At 56.7% G+C, this 24,067-nt stretch overlaps 2 protein-coding genes across 2 annotated transcripts; both read right to left on the reverse strand.

The window, feature by feature from the left end:
- Positions 1–424: 424 nt before the first annotated feature.
- On the reverse strand, positions 425–17,576 carry ATP8B3 (ATPase phospholipid transporting 8B3; the record flags this gene model as incomplete). The annotated part of the gene is made up of 22 exons (XM_080387119.1): positions 425–4,794; positions 5,072–5,210; positions 5,415–5,654; positions 5,916–5,999; positions 6,622–6,845; positions 7,344–7,611; positions 8,059–8,200; positions 8,648–8,723; positions 9,014–9,125; positions 9,438–9,602; positions 10,032–10,144; positions 10,580–10,768; positions 11,182–11,335; positions 11,797–11,831; positions 13,155–13,363; positions 14,057–14,250; positions 15,130–15,218; positions 15,765–15,923; positions 16,508–16,590; positions 17,167–17,237; positions 17,339–17,411; positions 17,518–17,576. 22 exons carry the CDS (start codon positions 17,574–17,576, stop codon positions 4,538–4,540), a joined length of 3,135 nt encoding a protein of 1,044 aa, XP_080243245.1. The 3' UTR covers positions 425–4,537.
- On the reverse strand, positions 17,322–23,664 carry LOC308062102 (phospholipid-transporting ATPase IK-like). The gene is made up of 5 exons (XM_080383063.1): positions 20,411–23,664; positions 19,751–19,842; positions 19,128–19,241; positions 18,562–18,660; positions 17,322–18,083 (listed from the first exon to the last, which is right to left on the reverse strand). Exons 1-5 carry the CDS (start codon positions 20,751–20,753, stop codon positions 18,018–18,020), a joined length of 714 nt encoding a protein of 237 aa, XP_080239189.1. The 5' UTR covers positions 20,754–23,664; the 3' UTR covers positions 17,322–18,017.
- Between the last annotated feature and the right edge of the window lie 403 nt (positions 23,665–24,067).

Raw genomic sequence — 24,067 nt, forward strand, 5'->3', positions numbered from 1 at the left:
GAAGCCCCCAAAAGCAAAGTACATTTTTTTTTTTCAGTCTGCATCTCTTGCCCAATGCACTGTCCCTGCAGCCTTCGCCGCCTTCATGGCCAGCACTGGGTGGTGGTGGGGGACATGGCTCAGTACCAGGTGGTGGTGGGGGACACTGGACCCACTGACCCAGGACCTGGGTTTTAGGCAGACGTGATGCTTATTCCTTCAGCACCGTTCATCTGCTCATCTGCTAACCCACCTTCCTGTCCTCTGGGGAGCTTTGCCTCACCCCCGTGTTCCACCCATGAGACTTTTCCAGCATGAGAAGCTTTGGTGCTTGGAGGCCAGGACCTCATTTCCAACCACAAAGTCTTACCACACTTGGATGCAGCCCACAGTACCAAATCCTCGGACCTTACAGACACCAGCTGGTTTCCATCACAAACCCAGAGGAGCCAAGTGCCCTCCCCTGCCCTTCAGCCCCCCAGGACTTGCTGGACCATCCTGCCCCACACCAGACCCGCCGTGCCTGCTGCCCACATCAACCAAAATGCCCTGAGGAGCAACTTGCCACGATACCAAAGATTTTTTTTTTTTTTCCCTGCAGGTAATGACAATCGGAGCTCTGTCCTAAAGACAATTCTCTCAACCAAGGTTGCCCCCGAAGGGCGTTTTTGTGCTGTGGGGAGCAGGGGCAAAACTGGGACCCCAGGGGCACCTCAGAGGGTGATGGGGATGTGGATAGTCAGAGGGTGAGAAACAGGAGGGGACCCAGGTTCTCCCACCAAGACCTGCTGGTTCAGCCTGGCCACTGCATTCTACTTCAAATGTGCAAGTTTTCAGGGATTTGGGTCATTTCATTGTGCCCCCCAGGCTCTCCGGTTCTGCCTTGGGTGGAAGGTTTCCACCAATGCCTTTTGTGCTTTGAAAACCCAGCGCTGGCAGCAGGACAGCGCTGTCCCTGTCCCGCCGGGCAAGCAGGAGGAACACAGGCTCCCCAGGATCCCTGACTGGGGTTTAGCCATTGTCACCCCACTATGGCACAGCCAGAGCCAAGCTTTTCCTTCACTAATGGTGGCTCCATTGATGGGACATGGCCATGGAGCGAGCCAGGAGATGGCGTTTCTCCACGCCGAGAAATAACTTTGCAAAAAAAAAAAATAATAATTGCCACCCATCCCTTTTCCTGAAGCCTGGGTAGGGAAGATGATGGGCTGCTCAGGACCCCTGTCCCCAGCCTGCTTTGGGCACTGTGAGGATGCTGCTGGGCTGGGTTGGCTGCTGACACCGTGACCCAGTCACCTTCATCGCCGCCACGTGTCCCCGTCACTAAATCAGCTCCTTTTCCCTTGTCTCAGAGGACACCCGCAGCCGAGGTGGGGCTGGACCTGCAGATGCTGCTGCGCAGAATCCGGTTCCTCTTGCGTCTGTCTTTCTTTGGGGTTTTTAAAGAGAGGAAATTAAAAGTGCAAACCACAAAACACAGTTGTTTTGTTTTGTTTTCTTTTTTTTTTTTTCCCCCTTAAATTTCTAAAGGAAAAAAATAAAGTCAGAATCAATCCCAGCCAAGAAGAACCCGCAGCCTCGGGTTTGCCAGTCCAGCCACCTCCAGAAAGCACTGCTCATTTTTCTGGATAGCAATAGACGACACTCGCCCTCGTCCCGCATGGTCCGAGGGCTGCATCTCTGAGTTTTTAAATGACTTTTTCCTTCTAATTAAATTGAATTTTTTTCCTGCTGCTTCATCGTTACTCTCATGGGATAGGTTTTACTCTACAGCGAAATGCAATTGTTACTCCTCTGTGTCTTGCAACTATATTTGTTTAAGCTATTTACAAACGTTAAAAAAGGAAAAAAAAATTAAAAAAAGAGTCTTATGTGTCAGGCACTTTATCCAAACTGTGCTGTGTGCTCTGGAGTTTGTTCCTCGTTCTTTGCAATGACTCATGCAGGGGAAGTTATCAGGAAATTTAACTCCAGCCTGTCAACAGGTTTTAAAACAGAAAGAAAGAAAGAAAAAAAAAAATCTCTATTTGTTCATCCTCTACTGGTCATGACTGTGTTGTATTTCTGCAGCTTTCTGTTTCTTCAATAAATTATTTTCTAGTCATTCACCCTGGCGCGTGTGTGTGTCCCGCGGTGATGCTCGTGGGTGGGTTCCCCACGGCAGGAGGGGGGCTGCTTTGTGGGACCAGCCCCAGTTTAACCACCCTGACTCCTCTCCCCAGACCTGGCCGGAGAGCATCGGAGGGGGGGAGGTTTGGGGATTGTGCCCAGGCGGCTGGGAAAGGTTCCTTCTCCCAGTTTCCCACCTGGTAGCTGCAGGGGTGAGAGCTTTCCCAGAGGAAGCCTCGGATACTTCTATTTCTTGGCACTGTCTGCACCCTTCTGGCCAGAGCCCAAGGAAAACACTTTAATTCTCACAAACTCTGTGCAGATGAGGCCAAAGCACTTGTTAAACAAACCCATCAAGCCGCGCTTGCTGCAGGCAGGTCCAAGCCCCCCTGGCTGATTGAATTATTTCTCTTTTTACCTGAACGTCTTGTCCTACCATGCGTTTTGCCATGGCACAAGTGCTGGCAGGTGGCAAAGAGCTGGTGGCATACACCAAGGGACCGCAGGACCCTTCTGTGCAGCTTTCTCCCTTGGTAGCACAACAGCCAGTTACAGGAGAGGAGAGAAAAGCTAAAGTCCTTTTAATTAAAAAATAAAACCAGTAAAAAAGGTGATCCAGTCACCCGTCAGTCGTTCACAGACAACTTTTCCAGCAGGCAATACTCATGTCCCCAAGGTGACGTGTGCTGCAGTGCCTGCTGGGCAGAGCTGATGCACGGCCACCCCCAGACTTTGCCCTCCCCCCAAAAGTACTTTGCAGGGCTTTGCAGCAAACAGCCTGTGGCCACAAGCTGTCCCCAAGGATGGGGACATCAGTCCTGGGGGAGTGGGACGTGGCTGCTGTGGAGAGGGGCATGGCACATAGCAGATGCCACCGCCACGTGTCCGGGGTGGCAGAGACATGGAGGAGCAGGTGGCGAGGAGTGAGGAGAGGCTGCGAGAAGCTGGGCTGGTTTGGCTGGAGAAGAGAAACCTGCAGGTGAGCAATCGTCCGTCAAATTGTCCTCCCGAAAATTTTCAAATTACACTGCTCCGAGTCCAATCCATTGGGATGATGCTTGGGAAAGCCACGGGCACTGGATCCAGCTCCGCGGTGGGAGGGCGGCTGATGGGCAGCCTTGGGAAATCGAGGTGAGGGTCTTCATGCAGCTGCTGCAGCTTGGCCCCCGGCGTGGGAGGGAGGGAGCTGGGGTGAGGGGCTGCGCCTGCCACCCAGCCCCCGGCCCGGGGCTTGCGTCAGGGCATTGTATTAATTCACAGGTGGAATAACGAGCCTGGGACAGGAGAGCTGCTGTTTGTGGGTCCAGCCCCAGCTCCAAGGGGGCTCAGAGGAGGGAGGGGGGCTGGGATGCCAGCCGGGGAGTCGCAGGGCGAGGGGCCAAGCATGGTGGCAGAGCTTGGTGGCTTTTATGGCCTTACAGGCTCCTGCAAAGCCCACCACCCATGGCACAGGGGAGACGGAACTGCTGGTGGGACACATCCCGGGGCTCAGCACCTGCAGCAGCAGCCCCCCAGGCTGGGCCAGCCCCTCTGCGGCCACGGGAGCTGCCTGCACTTCAAAACCATCCAAATAAGATTTTTAAAATGCCCATAAAAGGAGGAAACCAGCCAGTTCTTGACAGCGCCTCACCTGTCCCAGCGTGGTGGGAGGCTGATGCTGGCCAGGACAGCTATGCTGAGGGGCTGGGGAGGGAGGGCAAAGCCGGGGGTGTCTCTGGGTGCAGGAGGCCTGGGGTGATGCTGCGGGTGGCCCTGGCACGCAGGCTGTCCCCGCGGGTGATGAGGCCAGCATAGCCCTCCTGGTGGGAGAAGGCGTAGCTGGAGCGGCGGTGGAAGGAGCCGCGGGGGACGTGGGCACGCAGCTCCACTGCGGGCTCCGGCTTCTGCTTGGCTTTCAAGCAGATCTTCTGCAAGGAGACAGAGAGACCAGGGCTGTGGCCACATCCAGGCAAGCCCTCACCCCAAGGCGGGACACACCGGGAGCACAGGGACACCCTCCACCAAGACGTGGTTTGGCTCCCAGCTCCACCATGACCTGAGTTGCCATGATGGGATGCATAACATGGGGACCCTCCTGGGGGTCTTCAAAGCTCTCAGAGCTCTGGAGCACAATCTCAACCCCTGCTCTCATCTGGGTCCTCTTTGCACCACCAGGAAGGTATAACCCACAACCCACATGGGGATGAGCTCTACCAAGGCTGGGGGTGGTACCAAGACCTGCACCAGAGCCCAGTGCCTCCTAAGTGGCTGGTCTGGGGCATCCTGGAGGCCAGTTCCTTACTGCAGCCAGAAGCAGACCCGCTCCAAGAGCTAGATCAGGTCTCTTGCTCCAGGACCTCTTGTGGGGCCATGTGGGGAGGGAGCCCTGGTGCCACAATTGGTCACTGGTGTCATGAGAGACCACCAGCAGGCGAGTGGTGCCACCCAGGAGAGGTGACATGTCCCACCACTACAGTCCAGGCAGTTCCCTGGGGAATCTCACCCTTCCCATCACCAGCAGCGCCCTGGCCAGCCCCAGGCACCGAGGCCAGCAGAAGGCAGCCCCCTCCCCAGGCAGCCCCCGCACACCCCCCACCTGCTGGATGCTGGGTTTGCCCACAATGGTGTGGTACAGGTGGACAGTGAGCGAGGGGATGGTGTTCACCACCAGGGACAGCAGGACCACAAGCAGGACGTAGGGGTCGGTCAGGGCGTTCTGGCTGGCATCTGTCAATGCAAGAAGTCAGTGGGTGATGTTTAAGTAGGGAAGGTGGAGAAGACAGAGGGATCAGCTGTTGAGGGGCATGCTCCCACCCATGAAGGTGTTGAGGGGTCTAAAGAGGAGATGGCATATAAATTGGAGTCAGAAATGAAGACGGCAGGATCAAGAAGGGGCAATGAAAAGATGATCTACAAGGTGGGAAACAGCTGCCAGCACCAAGCCCAGGCTGGGATCCCCTGGCTGGGGAAAGGAAGGACCATGGGCACCCCCAGGGCATCTCACCTGGGAAGCGGAAGATGGTAGGGGCTATCCTGAAGGCATCAATGCTTTGGGTCAGGAAGGAGAAGAGGCAGAAGAGCAGCAGGCTGGCTGTGACCGTCAGGAAGGACAACACCGTCCAGAACTTAGTGTCCAGAATGATCTGCAGGGAGAAGGGTAGGGCGCACAGCATCTCATGGAGGCTGCAGGGACTTCCATTTGGCCACTTGCCTCAGATTCCTCCCCTGCCCCAAGGGAGATCATCCCCCAGCCACGGAGCTGCTGCGGGTGGTGTCAGAGCACCCAGGGCTGCAACCCTAAACATCTGCTGCAGGGCCAGGATGGGGAAGGGCAGGTTGGTGCTCACCTCCACCAGGACCGACAGCAACGCCGACGTGGCCACCGTGATGGCGAAGGACTCGTAGTCGCCAACAGCCTTGCTGCCGACGTGGTCCTCGAAGGCCCAGAGTGCGATGTAGAAGCTGGCGAGTGAGGTGCTGACCCCGTGCAGGAGGGTGACACCAAAAACGCGGTAGTTGAAGAGCTCGTCTTGCTGCCCGATCATGTAGAGCTCAGGGAACTCCAGGCTCTTCTTGGCACTCACGTCCTGCCGGGAAGGCATCAAGCATCACCTTCCCCACCCACAGTGGGGAGCAGGATTGGGCCACCCCACCCAACACACGCTTCGGGAGACCTGCAGCAAGTCCCTCCACCTGCTTGCTCTGTGGGGGACGACACACCAGGACCGGTGGTGGGCTCCCAGCGCAGGGTGGGTACCACATCCCAGCAGAAAGAGCCACGCAGATGGGGTGCAACAACTGCTGGGCCGATTCGCATCCGCCAGGGATGCAGCCCGGAGAACCCGTACCTGCTCCAGAAGGCCCACGGACAGCACGGGGTAGGCAGTGTAGAAAATGTTGTAGAGCGCGATGAACCAGCCTTCGTACAGAGGCTAGAAGGGAGAAGAAAGCAGCTGTGAGCTCAGAGGAGCTTTGGAAAGACTCAGAAAAGGTGCCCAGGCACCAGGGGTGGGTCCCAGAGACCCACATCCAGACTCCGGGGAAGCCCCCATGGCCTTGCCCCAGGCTCTGCATCAGCTCCACGTTGTCCGCAGCAATCGGTGGGCTGGGGGGCCTTGCTGCAGGTGGAGATGGGGGGCTGGAGCCACGCAGTGGTGGTCAAGTCATGCTGATGGCCCTTGGGATAAATGCTCCCATTTTGGTGGCAACCAGCTTAGTGCACGTGGGATCTTTCCCTGCATCTGTTCAAGGCTGAACTGCAGCTCACGAGGACATCCCAGATCTCCCCAGCGTGCTTTTCCCAACGCAGCCAGGCAAAAACCAGATAACTAGTTGCATCTCAGCCAGGCAGTCCCAAAAAATTGGACAGCCCAATACCATGGTAAGGGAGAAGGGAGACCGGGGTGGTGATGTGGACATGTGTCCATCGGGCAGTACCAGGCATGGGACCTGCATGGGATCCTCAGCAGGGGGGTTTGGAACACGGGTGTGCAGCGCCACCCCCCCCCCCGCCCCGGGCTGGATGTGACCCATGCTGATGGCTGCCTCCCTCACCTGAGCCGTGAATCCGCTGTGGAAAGCAAACCAGACCTGGGCCATGAGGCCAGCAAAGGTCTTGTAGAAGAAGTAGCGGAGGAACTTGCAGATGCGGAGATATGCCCAGCGGCCGTGGACGAGCAGGAGGCGCTGGAGGTAGGAGAACTGCGCCAGGGCGTAGTCGCTGCACTGCACGGCTTGCATGCCCTCCAGCCCGCTGATGCCCACCCCGATGTCAGCGGCTGCAGAGAACAGGAGGGTGTGAAAGGCTGGGGGGCAGGTCTTGGGGGAGCTGGGTGCTCGATTTCCCCGTGGATTGCTCCCAGGCTGATGGGCAGAGGGTGAATGCAGGAACGGTGGACAAAGGGAAGCCCCCTCTATCACGTGCCGAAGCTGTGGGAGTGACGTGCCAGGTGTGGGCACAGCCCCGTGGCAGGGCTGCTGGAGAGGGGCAGGGATGTCTCTGGAGCTGCCCACACTGGGGCTTGAAGCTTCATCAAGGTTCATCCCCACTGCCAGAGCGAGCAGTCCCACCCTGCTCTGGTCCCAGGCTGGTCCTGGACCTGTGCCTCACGCCCCTCCCGGCACAGCAATGGGGGGAACTGGTTTGGAGGTTCCCCTCCCAGCTCCTCCCCTCAAAGGAGAGGATGAGGTGGTGGAGATGGCAGATAGGGCACCACCACTCCCCACCAGCGGGTCATGCCCACCGAAACCCACGCTCCCCCTGCCCCGAGCCTCACTTTTGATCATGTTGACATCGTTGGCCCCATCCCCAATGGCCAGTGTGATGGCCTTCTTGTGCTTCTTCACCAGCTGCACGATGAGGGCTTTCTGCTTGGGGGTCACCCTGCAGCAGATCACTGCCTGGCAGCTGGTGGCCAAGTCCACGAAGGACTTCTCCACCAGACTGCCCCGCTCCTGTGAGCCCGGAGCCCTGCAGCAAGCCAGCCGCTGCCAGGGCCAGCCCTTCTCCTCCTTCAGCACCTCTCCTGTGTGCAGGATTTTGTCCTTGGGGGAGAGCAGACGTGGCTGGGACCTCACCCACAGCCTTCACAGCACAAGAGCCCCCAGTTCCTCAACAATATTTTTCAATCTTGTAGATGCTACGAAAACGTGAGCCCCATTTTCTTCAAGTTCACCACGCAGTAGACACTGACCATGAGATCAGTTTGCTCCAGTATGACCAGAAGAGCACATGCCAGCCTGCATCATCCCAGAAGACTGGTAGGGCAGGTGCGGTCAAAGTCCCCCAATGCCAAAGGGTTGGTGCAAGGTTGTCCCCCTCTCCACTCCTCATTCCCCAGCACAAAACAGGCTTTTCCCACCCCACGGGCAGGAGGGACATCACGTCCTCTGTGTGCTGGTGCCACCCAGGACTTTGAGAGCACCAGGGCAGGACCAGCAATCTGCTGGTGCAAGCAGGGAGCTGAGAATTGCATCCCAGTGCCACCTTACCAGGAAGTCCCCACTGATGATGATGGCTCTCTTCTTGTGGCACATAGGCCCTGGGCGCTGCTGGGAGAGGCGGCTGCTGCACCGTGCTTCCCCGCTGCCGCTGAGGTTGTTGTTGCTCACCCAGTAAGCCTCAAGAACCTCGCTGTGTGAGGAAGGGGTGGCTGGAGCTGAGCTGAGGACACTGGGCAGGCTGCCCAGCTTTGACCGAGACCTACAGTTGGCCTTTGCCATCTCAAAGCTCCAGGGAGATGGAGCTGCTACCCAGTGGTGGGAACAGGGGGAGACAGGGGGGTCCCAGGGCTGCACTGATGCCAGAAATCAGCCTCTGTCCCTGTGGTTTACAGGCTGGAGAGACAGCTTAAGCACCTTCTGGTCAAAGCCTGCCAAGGAGGAGAAGGGGCAGGAACAGATGGGGAAGCCTGGAAAAGCATCTGCAGATGAAGGCCATGGACATTCAGGCTGGGACAGGGAAGGAGAAGCATCATCTCAGGCAGACTTGAGCTGTGCCCAACCTGCACAGGTCCCTATACCCTCAGGTGTCTTCAGTAGGGACGACAACATCCTGAACCAGGAGGTCATCATTCCTCACCTGATCTCCTTCTCCTCCAGGATCTCCATGTCATCCGTGAGCAGCTTGCATGCATAGCCAATGTTCATTGCGGTCTCTGCAACACGCAGGTGTCAGCGCCCAGGGGTGCTGTCCCCCACGTCCCCGGGCAGCCCCCAGCCCTCAGGTACAACAGCCCTTGGTGGGCAGCGGCTGCTGGGGGCTCTGCTCCAGCTCCATGCCATCGCGCAGATGGCTTCCCCTGCCTCAGTTTCCCCACGGGTGACATGACCTGGGGGACGTGCTGCTGCATTAAAGGGAACAGCAGAACACTCCCAGGGTCTCACCTCTTCTCTGGTCCTGGGTAGGGGAGAAGCTGAAACGGGGTCTGGGGTTGCCTCCACTGACCTTGTTTGTCTCCTGTCAGCACCCACACTTTAATGTTGGCCAGTTTCAGCAGCTGGATAGTCTCAGGGACTCTGTCTTGCAACTTGTCCTCAATGGCTGTGACCCCCAGCAGCTGGAAGGAAGGTAAGTGGGTGTCACGCCACGGGGCAGGGCAAGATATGGAGGTGGGAATTGCCCCTGGGTCCAACCAGGAGTCCTTGCCCATGAGCAGACACAATCTGACAGATATCTACCCCAGTGTCTATTGGCATGTCACAAAGTCACCCCTGGCGGGGGTGTGTGTGTGGAACTCCACCTGCCCTCCCATACAGGGGGTGGGGTGTTGGGCTGGACACCCCCCTCAACCCAGAGAGCTGAATGCCACACTCCTGCCCTCTGTGGGACCAGCACAGCCGGTTCCTTCTAAACCCCGGCCTCATCCCACCTGCAGGTTCTGCTCCATCTCCTCGTACAGCTTGTCCAGCTCCCGCGCGCGGTCCTGCAGCAGGACACTGGCCTCCCGGTGCCTCCTGCTCCACGTGCTGTACTCAGCCTCGCTCACCTCCTTGCTGGCCAGGCATAAAGTCCTCAGTGTCTCCTCTGCAAAGCGCTACAGAGATGAGACATCAGGTCTCCCTTCCCTCAACCAGGATGACTCTCATGGTGGACCAGGGCACCATGCCAGCCAGCCACGATGCCCCCATGGGCACAGCCAGAGACACTCCAGGTTTTGAGGCTCTCCCACTGGGCTCTGGCTCCCTCCCCATCCTACAGCATCCCCATGAGCATCCTTGCAATGCTATATATTGCAATGCCATACATTGCAATGCTCTGGTCCATACAGAACACCGAAGGTGGATTTGATACCCTCTTAGCCCCTGTCCCATATGCAGGTGAGGCTCGTAGAGCAGAAGGAAGAAAGAAGGACCAAAATCCTGAAGCCAGAGAGAGAAAGAGCAGCAGGGACTGCAGGACACCCAGCCCAAAGCCAGCAGCAGGGAGACCAGCCCTCTTCGCCGCAGGCTGGCGTGGGACTCACATCCAGTGCCATCTCAGTGAAGGTCTCATTGGGCCCTCGACTCTGCAGTCTCTCCAGGATGACCGTGTCAGCCCCCTTGGTGTAGAGCCGGATTGTGCCCTGGGGGTCTCGCACTGGGAGGAAGAGGAGGGACAGCCTAAGTCCCCAGCGAGAGGCTCCCACTCATCGCTGTCCCCATGTGATGGCCACGCTGCAGAAGGCACCACAGGGGACGCTGGTGCTTTTCTGCCAGCAGTGATAGAAAGCACAGGGATTTCCCCAGATCTACACCACCTCGAGGCAGGATCGGGCCTCAAGGACTGACAGTTCCTCACACAACTCCTCTGAGCCTCTGATTTACTTGGTCTCTCTTGGCTGCTCAAACTTTTGCCAGCTGCCTTCACCAAGGTGTCAGGGTGAGCAAAACTGCAGGGATGCCCAGGACGATCCTTAGGAGCCCCTGTGCCGGTCCATTGCAGCCATCCCGGTGCCATCCCTTGTAGGGCTGAGTACAGAAGGGACCCTCTGTGTCCCTGGAGGGCCCCCCTGAGCCACCCTGTCCCGCTCACCCAGGACAGACATCCTCTTGCGATCACTGTTGAAGTCCAGCATGGCCAGCACCTTGTACGTCCTCTTCTTCCCCAGCTCACTGATGGTGATGGTGTCTTGCGTTCGGGACAGAAAGACGTACCCCAAGTCCCTGGCTGCCATCACCAGGGCTTCTTCATCTGGTGAAGCTGCCTGATAAACCAGCTGGTCTGCAGGAGAGGAGCAGGGATTAGGCAAGGAGACCTCCCAGCCAAGCGACACCTGAAACACCCTGGTCTTGCCCAGCACCGACATTATCTATGGGCACTCTAAAGCCCAAGCCACCAGGCTAGGGAAACTCAATCCTACTTGTCTCATCCCTTCTGCTCATTGCCCCAGGCAGGACAAGTGCCCGGACAGGGATGGATTATCCCCCCCAGTGTTTCCGTTCCAACTAATTAGCTTTAAAACAAACCCAGATGTGCACTGCTGTGACGCCAGGACAGCGCACAAAGTGTCCCTGGGGTCTCGCACCACCTGCTCCCCACACAGCAGAGCACAGCTGGGTGATGGAAGGAGCCTCAACGCCCTGAACGGCGGCTAGATCCCACACCAAGCGTGCCAACCCCCATGGCCAACCCACCGCCCTTCTCCTCCACCATGACAGTGTGGCAGAGGGCCAGCAGCCTCAGGAACTCCCTCAGCGTGGAGTCGTTGTCCCGCTGGGCAGCTTCCACCAGCATCCCATCACAAAAGTCCAGCTTCTCCCCGTGGTGGTTCCAGGTCGATCCCAATCCCTGCGAGAGGCACAAGCAGTTGTCTCTCTTCATCAGACCAGATGAAGGCATCTGAGAGAGAGATGGAGCATGGGGTTCTCCACCAGGGATGCTGCTGGGGGGTGATGCAGTGACCCCGTGCTGGCACGGTCCGATCCAGATTGAAGTCCGTAAGCAGAGCTCTGCATCGCCTACCCCAAGGGGGTGAGTATAAAAAGGTTGGGAATTTAGAAAAAAAAAATTAGAACTGCATTGTTTTATAAACCCGGTTCCCCTGTCCTTAACTGGCAGCTGAGGACCAACAAACTTGCCAGCCCCAGGAAACACGGGCACTTTCCGACAGGATGGGACCCGCCCCCAGCAAACAGGACACCAGGCAAAAGGCTGTGCCTGCTGCTGGTGTAACCACCAACTGCTGCGCTTTGGCCCCAGGAAGGGGCAGCATCTAGCCCCATGTGACGTGGGAGGGGGGAGTTACGCACCGATGGCTGTTTGTTCTCATGGCCTGTGCCTGTACCTGCCAAAATAAAAACAGTTCAATTAATTGAGAGCTGGCAGGGAGCATCACTAACGAGGGCCTCGGCAGCTCCTCTGGAAGGGACGGCTGCTCTGCTGGCCGAAACACCGACAAAAAAGGGACCGGTTTGCAGCATCTGCTGGCTGCTGGTCATGAGCCAGGCTCCGTTAGGATATCCAGGTCTGATTTCTTTGGCTCTTGGACCGATCAGACTTTCGACACGTTTTTAATGTGAAAAATCCAGTTTCACCCACATTTCCTCCGCCGCTGGCCAGAGACTGGCGGGATTAGAGCGATGTTGCTGTTGCAGAGGCGCAACACGATCCATCAGGCAGGGCAGAACTGGCTTTATTCCTGCTTAAAAACTTTGCTAGATCTTTTCTTTTCCCCTCCTCTGCTTTTGCTTTTATCACTACCCGTTTGTCTCAAGTGCCTGATACTTATCTCAGGAAAAGGGAGCTCTGTGCTAAAGCTCTGGCCTGCCCTGCTTGCTAAATTTCACTAATTAAGCACTGAGAGAGCTCCCAGAAGCCAGCCAAGAGCTCAAGTAAGTATGGCAATAAGAAAAAGCCTTGGTGATTCTCAGGTTTCTATGGGGAAAGACAAGCAGAATCATTAAAAAAAAATAAACAGCAAAGAGCAATTACATGCATTCATTTTAAAGAAACAACGCAAGGGGAATGATAACTTCTTCACCTCCTCCATCCATCACCTGAAAGCCTCAAAGTGCCCAGAGCTGGAAACCAAGCTAGAGATTCACCAGAAAACAATGCAAAGAAGTAAAGCAAAACCTCCTTTTTCTCCAAGACCTTCACAGGAAATGAAAATCCATGGGCTTCACTGGCCCATCACCCCACGGCTCTGCTCTACCCTGTCCTGGCCACCTGGGCCAGCATCAGCCCATTATTTCAGGAGGGATCCACCTCACTCAGACTATGTGTTTGTCATGTGGCTTTGCTGGGCTCCTAACCCCAGGCTTTCCTTATTTTGTCGGGGAAAACCTAGCTGATCTCAGCTGAGTTTGGGGCATGACACATCTCCTGAAAGGTAGGCTCCCGTTTTAGGGGGCAGAACTGTGCCCTGACTCCGTGCACTGGGAACATGAGCCAAGCGCAACCGCAGGCACCGTGCTCCCTGCAAAGCACCGATAACACGGGGGATGGAACAACCCGAATTCCTACAGCAGCTTCCATCTACACACCCGACCACCAAGGTCAATCCACATGCCCCAAACTCCCCAGCAAGCCAGGAGGAATGGAAAGAACCAGTTCCAGGTTCACCTAACCCGTGAGTCCCTACAAACTTGCTTCCGTCAAAAGTTACCATAGATGGTCCCATTGATGCAGCATTTCTTGAAGCTCATAATGTTTTGCGTCAAGGTGCCAGTCTTGTCCGAGAAGATGTATTCGATCTGGCCAAGCTGATCATTGAGGCTGGTGCTTCTGGCTTTTGCCGGGATGTCTTTGGCAGCGTAATACATTTCCAGATCCCAGTTGATAAAAAAGCTGTTCACCAGATAGATGAATTCAAACCTAGGGAGTCAGGTAGAAGAAACTTCATGCTGGGGAAGGAGATCGCGTTCCTCACATCCCGGGGCACCTGGGGGACTGACACGGGGAGAGAGGGCAGAGGGGAGCTCCCCACCTGGCTCTGAGCTTGGGGGACACAAGGGGGTTTCCGTTGCTCATGGCCAGGCTTCCAGAAGGCTCATCACACGAGACCGAGAGCCCACGGGGACCCAGGCAACCGGGCTCCCCACTGGAAATCTGGCCCTTGGTGCCAAAATACATAGAGAGGGAGGTTCGGTGAAGGGCCGAAAAGTCTGGAAACTGCTTCTTCCATCACAAAAAATCACAAACTGTGATTATTGCCTGCTCACAACGGCTGTGCACTTCTCTCCCCCACCCTGCTGCTGCTCGGTGGACAAACGCCACCTCCATGGGTCTCACCTGCAGCCTGCCCACAATTTCCAGTGCCAGCCATCTCTTTGCTGGCTTTCCTCTGAGAAGATCTCAAAGTACCTCATCAATGCTTGGAAGATACGCACCCCATCCCTCCATAATCTCTCATGGCTAAGGGGACACATGGGGATGACTCACTCAGGGTCACTGCTGGCTCTTCTGTGCAGCCCCATTTTTTGGCTGTAAACCAAGGTGCCAGCCGATGGCCAAGCACAGGGAGAGGGGTACTGATCTCTGATCGCTTCCAAGCTCTATTGTTCTTACGTTATATACATGGACATGGGTATGATGATGCTCAGGAGGATCGTGAAGCCCCAGAAGTTGAAGAAGGCCTGCTGGGCAGGAGTTGTGTTCTTGTAGAGAGCAGAGAGGTAGCTGTGCTTCTCCTGGAACATCCTGGCCCAAAACCCAGAGGCAACAGCGAGACACAGCGATGTGACCAGCAGCACCAGGAAGATCTGAGATGGGAAGCCAGGGTGAGAATGTCCCATCACACCAGCGCCCACCAGACTCTTTTCTAGGACTAACCATTGCCCCTTCCAAACGGCCTCATTTAGCTGCAAGCCTGGGGAAGGCTGTCCCTGTGCCTGAAGCTGGTTCTCAGAGCTCATCCTGGGCTGGGGTGAGGGATCGCAGCACATATTCCAGATGACACATCTGCAGCATGCACAGAGCAAACCCCAGCTTTCCCACCCTCCGAATGGCCGCAGACACTGTCTCCCAGGAGCGGGGCTGTTCTGCAGCTTTCCTGCTGAACTGTCGGCAAGCAGAGCAGTGGTGGTGGCCGATCCGAGGAGTGATGACACCCAACCACCGAGAACAGGAGTAAGAGCCATCCAACTCCTCGTTACGCCCACGCTGCTTTGCTTCCCACAGAGGAAAGGTTCCTCCTGCCCCTGGCCTCCACCTGCCTCCATCGGTGCTGAGCCACAGCCTGCTTGTCCCTCAGCACAAGCTGCCTCCTTGGACCCGCACGGTTATGGATTAGTGCAGGCAGGAGGGGCTGGAGATCCTGAACGCTCTGGTTCCCTAAGCCAAGGGGCTGCTCTGCAGCCAAGGGCTCAGAGTGGCCAAGGTCCAGGGTTTAAGCAACACAACCACCATGCACGGTGCTCCAGACCCAGCAGCTGCCACTCCCTGATGGGAACATCACTTGGTATTTGCCCATTACCATGATAAACCCAAGATATTTTGAGCAAAATATTGCAAGCTGAAGAAAATCAGCATCACCCAGGAGATGTTCCTGATGATCCATGAGATCAACTCTCAGGAGAAGACCTGTGATCAACCCCAGGCGGCTGGTGGACCAGGGCAGGAAGTGTTTGAACCACACTCACTATGATCACCAGCCGGTCCATCATGCAGTCCAGCTTGGTTTTCTTCCGCTTGATCTTTCCACAGTTCCTCATAATTTTGGAATCAAATCCTGGATGAGAAAGATCTTGGAAGTAAAAATGCAAGTCCACAGCTCCCAGAAGGTTGCCTCACAGCTAAGTGATGCTGGTTGCCTCCATAACAACATCTCCCCACCTCTGATGACTTTGGAGGACTGCAGCCCTTGATCTGTGGATAACCAAGCTGTGCCTCACTCTCCAAGTGCTGCTCCCACCAGCCCTCGCCCCTCCCACCTGCCCACAGCTGCTGGTGGCCAAGCTCTCAGCCACACTGAGCCACAAAGTGCAAGAAGCCACTGAGCAGAGTGAATCCAGGACGATCCTTGGATCACATTTTGTAGGTGAGATCTAACCTGGGAGGAGCAGAGGTTGGGTACCACTGCATCATCTCCTTGCCAGCAAGCCCACCACCAGCAAAGCTTAGGATAAACCACTGGGGGCTTGGTTCCAGCGCCAGGTCCTCCCACTTTGTACCAGCTGGGAGTGGGACCTGCTGCTGCCAGAAGCGCTGGGGCAGCTTAAAATCTGTGGGGAGCTGGGTGGTTTCTGCCCTCCCTGATCCGGGGCCAGGCGCTGACCTGCGTAAATAACCAAGCCGTAGCAGACGTCGGTGTTGCGAAGCCTGCAGCCTCGCAGCAAGATCCTTTCGCTGTCGAGCGAGTAGGTCTCGCCCCTCCACTCCAGCGTGCCGGTGAAGCTGTGCATGCGGCTGTTGGGCTCCTCGCAGGTCACTGTCCCTTGGGTAGAGGGCACGGTTCAGGCAGTGGCTGCGGGGGACACGGGACCTTCCTCTCCCCTCACCCCCACCCCACTCATCCCCTCCAAAGAGGGTCGCTGGCAGCTTCTCGGGGAGATTCAGGTTTTGTCAGGGCAGCTCCAGGTGGAGTTGGGATACAGAGGGTTCAAATCCAGGCTAAGCTGGAGGGTCACCCTGCGGTGCTGGGAGGGGGCTCGGTCTGGGAACCGCACTAGGCTGTAAAACGGGAGAAGGTGCAAACACAACCCCCTTCACCCCCAGAGCCTCCCAGAAGGGAGTCTGCGTCCTACGAAGGACCAAAGGAGAAAAAAATCCAGGGTCTGAGCTCAGGTCGGGGAAGATCCAGGGCGGGGGGAAGGTGCACAGCCCTGATGGAGCCAGCACAGAGCCACTCTGCTGGGGAAGGGTCTCCCCGCAGGTGCTTTGGCTCCGGGTGGGCAGCAGCAAGCGCAGTGTCCCGTTGGACTGATGGCACCCGGTGCCCGAGGGGACAGAAGCTTCCCGAGGCTGGACCCGTCCCATCCCAGCGGGACAGCCGCATCCTCGCCCGGCCGGGACACTCACCATCGAAGGCAGCCATGCTCTCCTCACTCACCAGCTCCTGGTGGGTGACCAGAAGGGCTTGTCTGAACTTCAGGTTCGTTTCCCTGTGAACAAGAGCCAGGGAGGGAGAAATGAAACGACCCTGTGGGGTGACAGAGCTGTTAATTCTGCTGTTGGACCCATGAGACCACGACTGCCGTTAATTATCGGGTGATTACATGAGTGATGGCAATGAAAAGTGAGATAGGGACCTATCGTGCCAGACATGGAGCACTCATGCAGGGAGGGAGCCCTGGCCCAAGGACCCTGCCATTAAATCATCCTGCAGATGGAGGTGGAAGGGATGGGCAACCTCTGTCGTCGTCCCCCCTCGCTGGGAGGGAGCCAGGAGATGAGGGAGATGCCCGAGGTCACAAGCTGCTCTGTGGAAGCCTTAAAAGTGGTTTTGGACTCCCATTTCCAAAATCAGGGGGCTCAACCCCCGTTTCGAGGGTGTCTGTAGTTTTAGCTTGCAGAGGATCCCCCACACCCCATGGGTTCTGCTGAACCCGCAGCCCTCCCAGCGTGCCTGACTCCCCCAGTGCTGGGGGGTCCCCAAGACAGGAGGCTTCATCTGTTGGCTGGGGTATCTCTGCCCCTCTCCCCCCATGGCAACAGCAGTCCCCTGCCCCTCTCCTCACCCATCGATGTCGGCAGTCTCCACGTAGCACAGGCTGCTGGGCTCCGAGCTGCACAGCAAGAGCATGTCGGCCTTGGAGAGCAAAAAGGGGGAGAGGGCATCTGGCTGAGCCCCTCCTCCCCGATACATCCCCCCCACTGCCCCTGGAGCAGCCAGCTCCGGGCACCACTCACCGGGACAATGCTCTCCTTACGCAGCCGGACGATGTCCCCGACGCAGATGTCGTGCCACTTCTGCCAGAGGAAGCTGCAGGAGAATTAGGGAGGAGATTTTTACCCTGGTGGAGCACTGGGATGGGGGCTGGGGGTGCTGCTGCCCTCTGGACCAGCCTGCGTCCATCCCAGCTTCTTGCGTGAATGGCGTCTCCAGGTTGGTGGTGCCTCTGCCACCGTGATGGCCTCCCATCTGCATGACCGAAGGATGGTTGGGCACTGAGGATGGCACAGGACCCACCGGTAACATACACATCCCCTGCACCTATGGGTGGCAGGGACTTTCAGACCCCTGGCCACAGGTGGGAAGTGTTGGTCTTTCCCCGGACCCATGTGTAGCACGGCCTGACTCTCTGGGTTAGATATGAAGACCTGGAGGAACTTTTGTGGCCCAGGAAACCCTCCTCCCAGCACATCACAGCAAATGAGGGCTTTTTTAGACCATGGCTGGAACGCAATCATCCCCACAGGGGACCAGCTGGACCTGCAGCAGATTGTGGGAGGCGATGGGATTTTGCAGAGTCAGGGACAGTCCCACCAAGACCCTCCTCAGCTGCTGTGCTCAAGGCTGCTCAGCGCTTCAGATGACCCATCGTTCCACGCAAGCCTGGAACACATGGGTACAGCTTCCCGAAGTCCCTCACCTCTTCCCAGAGAGGATTTCACATGGCCGGCTGTTGATGTTTTTGTCACTTTGGTGACGGCCCTGCACAGAGGAGAGAAAAAAAAGACGCCAGAAGTAAAGGATGGGCCAAGCCAGGCTTCCTTGTCCCATGAAAACAACTCTCTTAGTGCCACAACCTGCCTCCTCAGCCCCGGATCTGCTTCCTGAAGCAGTCAGAAGATGAATTCTGATGAATAAAAAGGCTAAATTCCCGCCCCCCCCCCCCCCCCCCCGGTATTTCTAGGGACCAACCTGGGAATACAGCCATTGGATAAGATATTAAAGATGATGGAGATGGGGGTCTAGATCCCAAGGAAAGCAACCGGCCGGTCCCATCCTTCCCAAGGGAAAATACAAAACGTTTTGGACATGGTAGAGTTAATGGTACCTCAGGAACGATGAGTGATGGCAACTCCCAGCTTTTCAGTTCACCCAACAGCTAAGGGGCCTCTTCTACTGCCCACCCCCCCCCAGGACCCGATCCCAACGCTCACAGCCTTTTGCTTCAGCTTGTACTCACAATGTCATCGATCAGGTCTCGTAGACCCCGGATGGTGAGGAGGCAGCTCAGGGGGAACAGCAGAGTATACCAGGGCAGCGTGGAGATCTCAGGGAAGGTCTAGAGAAGGAGAATTTTACACCACTGACATGACTTTCACCCCACCTTGGGACACTTGAGGTGACTGAGTAAGTCCCCCTCGCCCCCAGCTCCCCTCCGCAGCCAGCACCTGAGGATGGCAGGAACCCATCCAGGCAGACTCAAGTTGACATCCCTATCCACAGAGAACTGTTTTTTGGAATTTTCACTCCTTTTTAAAGTGGACCTGCAAAATGCCTGTGGGTCCCTGAATCTGGAGGTTAGGATTTCTGTTTAGGTGCGGTCTACGTGAGCTTTGCTTACACCCAAACCCAACCGTTTAGAGTAACCAACTTGACGTAGGAGAAACCCCTTCAGAGCTCATGAATGACACTGGAAAGCAGCATCCCTGACACCAGGGACACCAGAGTCCCCTACTCTGAACACCAGACCATCCTCCTTCACCGGACACTGGCACATGCTTGCTCTTACCTCGGTGTCCATCTCACCTGTAAGAGGATGACAAAGATGAAGTAGACGTTGGCCGTCCGGTGGAACTGCTCGTAGAGGTTCAGGGGCAGGAAGGTGAAGATGTTGTACTTGGCTGTCTTAATGGCATTGCCCTGCAGGAGAGAGGCAGGTCAAAGTCAAGGATGTGTTTTGAAAATGTCAAAAACATTTTAGGATTTCTCAAGTTTTCACAGCATAAGAGATGCCTTTGAAAAATTACCAAAGCCATAAGGAAAAAAAAGATTGATTAGAGCAAAGCACTGTATAAAACTGAAACAAAATGATTTGCTTCTGATCATCTAAAGCATACCTAACTGGCCTCAACTAGATGGTCATTATTTAGCTGGAAAAAGAATCGGTTTTGTTCAATCAAGACTTCTTTTCTTTTCATTTGACCATCAGACTAAAAAGTACCCATCACATAGCCCTGCTCCTTGTCTGACCACTTCAGAGGGCATCTGGGGCACCAGGCAGGGAGCAGCCTGTCCTCCTCATTGAGGATTATGCGTGTGACTCTCCATCCTACTGGAGATCACTTTGCAGCATCCCTGTCACGTCACCCCCGACCATCACCAGCTCAGGAATCACGGGCTGGGCCCAGGGCTGGCCCAGGCTGACTCACCGCATACTTCTTCTTGCTCAGACAGAAAGCGAATTTCTTCTTGAATTGCATGTGGTAGTTTCGGTCGTTGGCCCTCACCTCCCAGGTGAAAGCTGGAAAAGCAAGTGGGTACCCACCAGCTCTTAGCAGAGCCAGTGATGGTGCCGCTGGGCTCCTGGTGACCCACTGCTGGGAGAATGGGGCTTCCCACAGCGCGTCTGGACCTGGAGAGCAGCCAGGGTACAGCTGGGATAGAGCCGGGTCCTTGGGCTCAGCTGGGTCACAGAGCAGGCAGGAGGCCAGAAGCTTCCTGAGACGTAGGACTGCTGTGCACGCTCACTCCCGAGCCTCAGGCTCACCATTTGGGCTCAGGTTTTGGTTTAACAGTATAACCAGGCCAGGTGAAGGACAACTCCTCCAAGCACAGCCTTTGCTATTCTGAAGACTGGTCATTCCTCTCCTGATTTCATTTCTGCTCATTCATTTCATTCTGCTGATTTCATTTCGATCAGCACAGATGCCACCAAGCCATGTTCCCCAGCTCCTGGTCCATCCTTCCAGACCGTTTCACCCCAAACCTGTTTCTTCCCCATCTTACAACCCTGTCCCACATTCAACTTTCTCATAAACTGACTAAAAAACCCCCAGAAGACCCCTAACCCACGCTCATCGCACACTGACCTGGCAGCTGCTTCTTTCCATGCAGGCAGCCCAAGGCTGGGTCCTGCTCAGCGATGGCTCCCATGCCAGGACCTAGGAACAAGGACAACCGCAGATATTTGCCATGCTGAGCAATGACACCATGATCCCACAGGGATGCTCCAACGTCCCAAAGCTGGGCCCTCCCCCCCCCCAGGCAGGACATGGTGTGGAAGGGATGCTCTTCTGAGCACAGCTGGGGATGTAGGTCTTCCCCAGAGCCGCAGACTAACTCAGACCTTTTTACTGTCCTGGAGGTATGAAGGGACGCGCAATCCTCCATAGCCACCTGAAGGTCCCGGATCGGTGGCGTCAGGCTGAGCATTTGTTCAGAAACATTTGAAAGAAAAGGTCTTTCTTCCTTTGACACCTGATGCCCTTTGCCCTGCCTTTTGCAGGACCAGCCACAGCTCAGATCTGAACTGAAATCCACTTCCCCCCGTATTTTTTCCCCACAGATGCAGATTTGCCCTCCACGGGACCGTACGCTTACTCAGACCTTGCATAGGTGCTGGCGCCGGGGGCTGCCTGGACAGACCCCTGCATTCTCCAGGGATGCTCAACAGCTTTGGCGTGGATCATCTCTCAGCCCCACCTTGGCCCAGTCTCAGCTGCCCATGACAACTCAAAGACATTTTTCCTCTCGGAGGAAGTTATGGGAAATCATTTGAAGTCATCAGCAAGGAATAGAAACTCTCCCCGTCCTGCCATCACACCCGAGCATCCGTCATGCCTAAAGAGCAGCCACCTTCATCAATGACAAGATTTCCCTTACGCTCAGTAGCTCAGTGACCTTCCCTGCAGGGATGTTAGGGAAGATTAATTAATGTTTGTGAAGCGCTTTGTGATCCTTACATGAAAGGAGGCAGTGAGGTATAAAGCATTAATTACTCTTTTATTAAATAATCCCACACAGAAGTCTGTCCCTGCCATTATTTTTTATCTTGCTCCTTTGATCATGTCTTTTTCCCATTCTTTCACCAAAGTATCTGCTTCTCTCCCTTGTTGCTCCTTGTGGTCCAAGGCCAATTTGATATCGGTTTGCCCCAACATCCAGCGGTGCCTGGGGTTGCTCGGGCTGAACCAGAGCCCATGGGTGGGCTGGGGAGGGGTCCCAGTGAGGTTGCCCAGGACCACCAGCGCCTGTTAGTGCCCTCGGGACCCTGAGCTCAAAGCACCGTCTGACCTTGGTCCTTGCTCCAGGACATCGATATCCAAGCTGAGGCCGACAGCAATGGGTGCTGAGCCGGTGGATGGTGTGATGGCTTCGGTCAGAGGGTCTGATCCTGCCCTGCTGAGCCTCACCGAGGTGCTGGGAGACCTCGGGTTTGTCTGTCCTTTCAGAAGGTCCCTCCTGAGCTCCATGTCAGGCTCGGAGCTGACTATCCATCACGTCCCTGCTGCGCCTGGCATCTCTGAGCCCCTTTGTACCCAGCAATAACGGCTGGCACCCCCAACCCGCTCCTCAGCGCCGATGCACCCCCATTCCTGGGCGATGCCAAACGAAAGTATGGCCAATTAAGCACCAATTAAGCACCTGAGATGGCAGCTGCTGGACGCTCTGTGGAGCTGAGTGCCCTGCAAAGGCAGCCGGGAAAGCAGCCTCTTGCCAGAGCCCAAGAGCAGGGGGAAAGGGGACAAAAAAAAAAAAGAAAAAAAAAAAAGAAAAGGTGATTCAAAGCACTTCCAAGAAAACTCTCGACAAACCTCGCTCACCGCCTCAATAATTAGAAATAAAAATTGCACTTCGGGTAGGCGGGAAGAGGCTGGAAGCGGGTGCCAGGGCACCCTGCCAGCCCCAGCCGCCAGCCCGCAGCGCCCCGGGCCAGCGAGGGCCAGCAGTAGCCAAAGGCACAAGACACCCTCTGACCGCTGCTCCACACCTCACCTAAACCCGCAGTGATTTATTAACCCACGGGATGTTCCTCCAACTCAATGCCCAGGATCCACTGGCTGGTCCATCCGGCTCGGCAGGGAACATCCCGTCCTGGCAGGTCCCCGAGGTCACCAAGGCAGCCACGTGGTGCGCCTGGGTGTGACAAGACCCAGAATGGGGATTTTACACCCCAAAAACGTAGTTTTAGGCTAGCGGAGGTTTGCGTGGCCAAAAAAAACAAACCAGCTTGAAGCAGGAGCAGGCACCACGCCACAAGGGTTTGGCCCGGGTGAGTGGAACATGCGGAGATTTATGTCGCTGGCAGATCCGACCCACTGCCAGGGGCTTTCTGTGACCGTTTTGTTTCTGAAATCGCCGGATAAATGCTGAGTTGTTGCTCAGCACAGGAATTAGCGTGAGGTAGGCTGCCTTCCCTGGGAGCACCCAGCAGACCCCGCAGGGTCAGCACCCACGGCCAGGGGTCCTGGGAATCTTTCTGCCCCTCCTGCTCCCTCCCTGATGAAAAAAAAGTGGGTGACGGGACCAGCCTGACCCCCCTCCCCAGCCCAGGGCTGCCGAGCAGTGTCGTAACCAGCCTCACCAGAGCTGCTGTTGTTTACCCGACTGCAGCATCCCCGTGGGACCGCAGCCGGTGCCCCACTATCCCAGGGACAACCCTCCCCAGCCCCCGCGGCTCTGGCATCACCCCAGGCTTGGCCCCATTGCAACAGCCGTGGGTGACACCGGCCCGAGGTTGGGTGCTGAGCGGGTGGGTGGGTGCGTTGGCAGCAGCCGGCTCGTGCCTCCTCCTGCCCTCGTCATGCCGGAAACACCCCCGCGCCCCGGCCGGCTGGATTACAGCTCTCTAAAGCCTCTCGGGGATTTTTTTTTCTTTCCCCATCTCCAAGGACATGCCTGGGCCGTGAGTTTCCGTCTGCTTGCCCTGGTTTTCCACCCGTTTTAATACGGCTCCAGGTGAAAAAGTGCCTCCCCCACCCCAAAACGCTTCTCTGTGCCCAGCATCCAGCCGCAGCGCTGTTAGAGGGGGGCTGACCTGGGCTCTCCTCTGCTCCACAGGGTCCACAGGGAGAGACGCAGCTCCTGGGACAGCCCCACAGGACCCACTGGCAACAAGCCCCCCACTGCACCCACTGCCCACTTGGGTCCGGGTTGGCACCCACAGGTGCTCCGAAGTGAGCAGGAGGGTGGCAGCTCTTGGCACCTGCCGCCCTGAGGTGGGGGGCCACCATCCCACGCCCCCCCCGCTGTGTCCCAGTACCTGCACCGATCCTGCCGACAGCCCCCGCTGAGCTCCTGCCACCGCAGCACTGAGCGAGCGGGACGGCTGCCACCCGTCCTGCCCCACGCAGGGACTGTGGGGACAGCCCATGCCACACCTCCAGCCCTGGCCTCCGCAGGGACCTGCCTGTCTGCCTGTCCTGCCCTCCTGGCTGCCTGCCTCCCCCTGCCTGCTGCCCGCTGCTGCCTGGGCCCCCTCGCTGGGCACCCCTCCGCCCCCTCCCCCCACTTGCTGGCAGCCGGGCACAGCTCAAAATCAGCCCTGATTTATCGCCTCGGTGCAGCTTGGTTCAAAACAACCCAGAGCTGGTGCTGCAGGAGCTGTTCCCATAGGATCTGCCAGGGGATGGGGACACGGGGACATGGGGACACAGGGACACGGCCACAGCATCCCGGTGGAGGGTCGGGTGGTCCCAAAATTGGTCCGAGGGCAGCAGGTGAGCCCAAGCATCTCAGGTAGCATA

Source organism: Falco punctatus, assembly GCF_963210335.1.
Source record: "Falco punctatus genome assembly, chromosome: 4".
NCBI lineage: Eukaryota > Metazoa > Chordata > Aves > Falconiformes > Falconidae > Falco > Falco punctatus.

What these genes read in the sequence shown, in the direction of transcription:
- LOC308062102 (XM_080383063.1), bottom strand. Translation starts at nt 20,753, where the DNA reads ATGCTCAGCCTGACGCCACCGATCCGGGACCTTCAGGTGGCTATGGAG. An exon ending in TGGAAAGAAGCAGCTGCCAG is followed by an intron (nt 19,843 to 20,410) that starts GTCAGTGTGCGA and finishes TTGCTTTTCCAG; the next exon opens with CTTTCACCTGGGAGGTGAGG. An exon ending in TCTTTGTCATCCTCTTACAG is followed by an intron (nt 18,661 to 19,127) that starts GTGAGATGGACA and finishes CTCCTTCTCTAG; the next exon opens with ACCTTCCCTGAGATCTCCAC.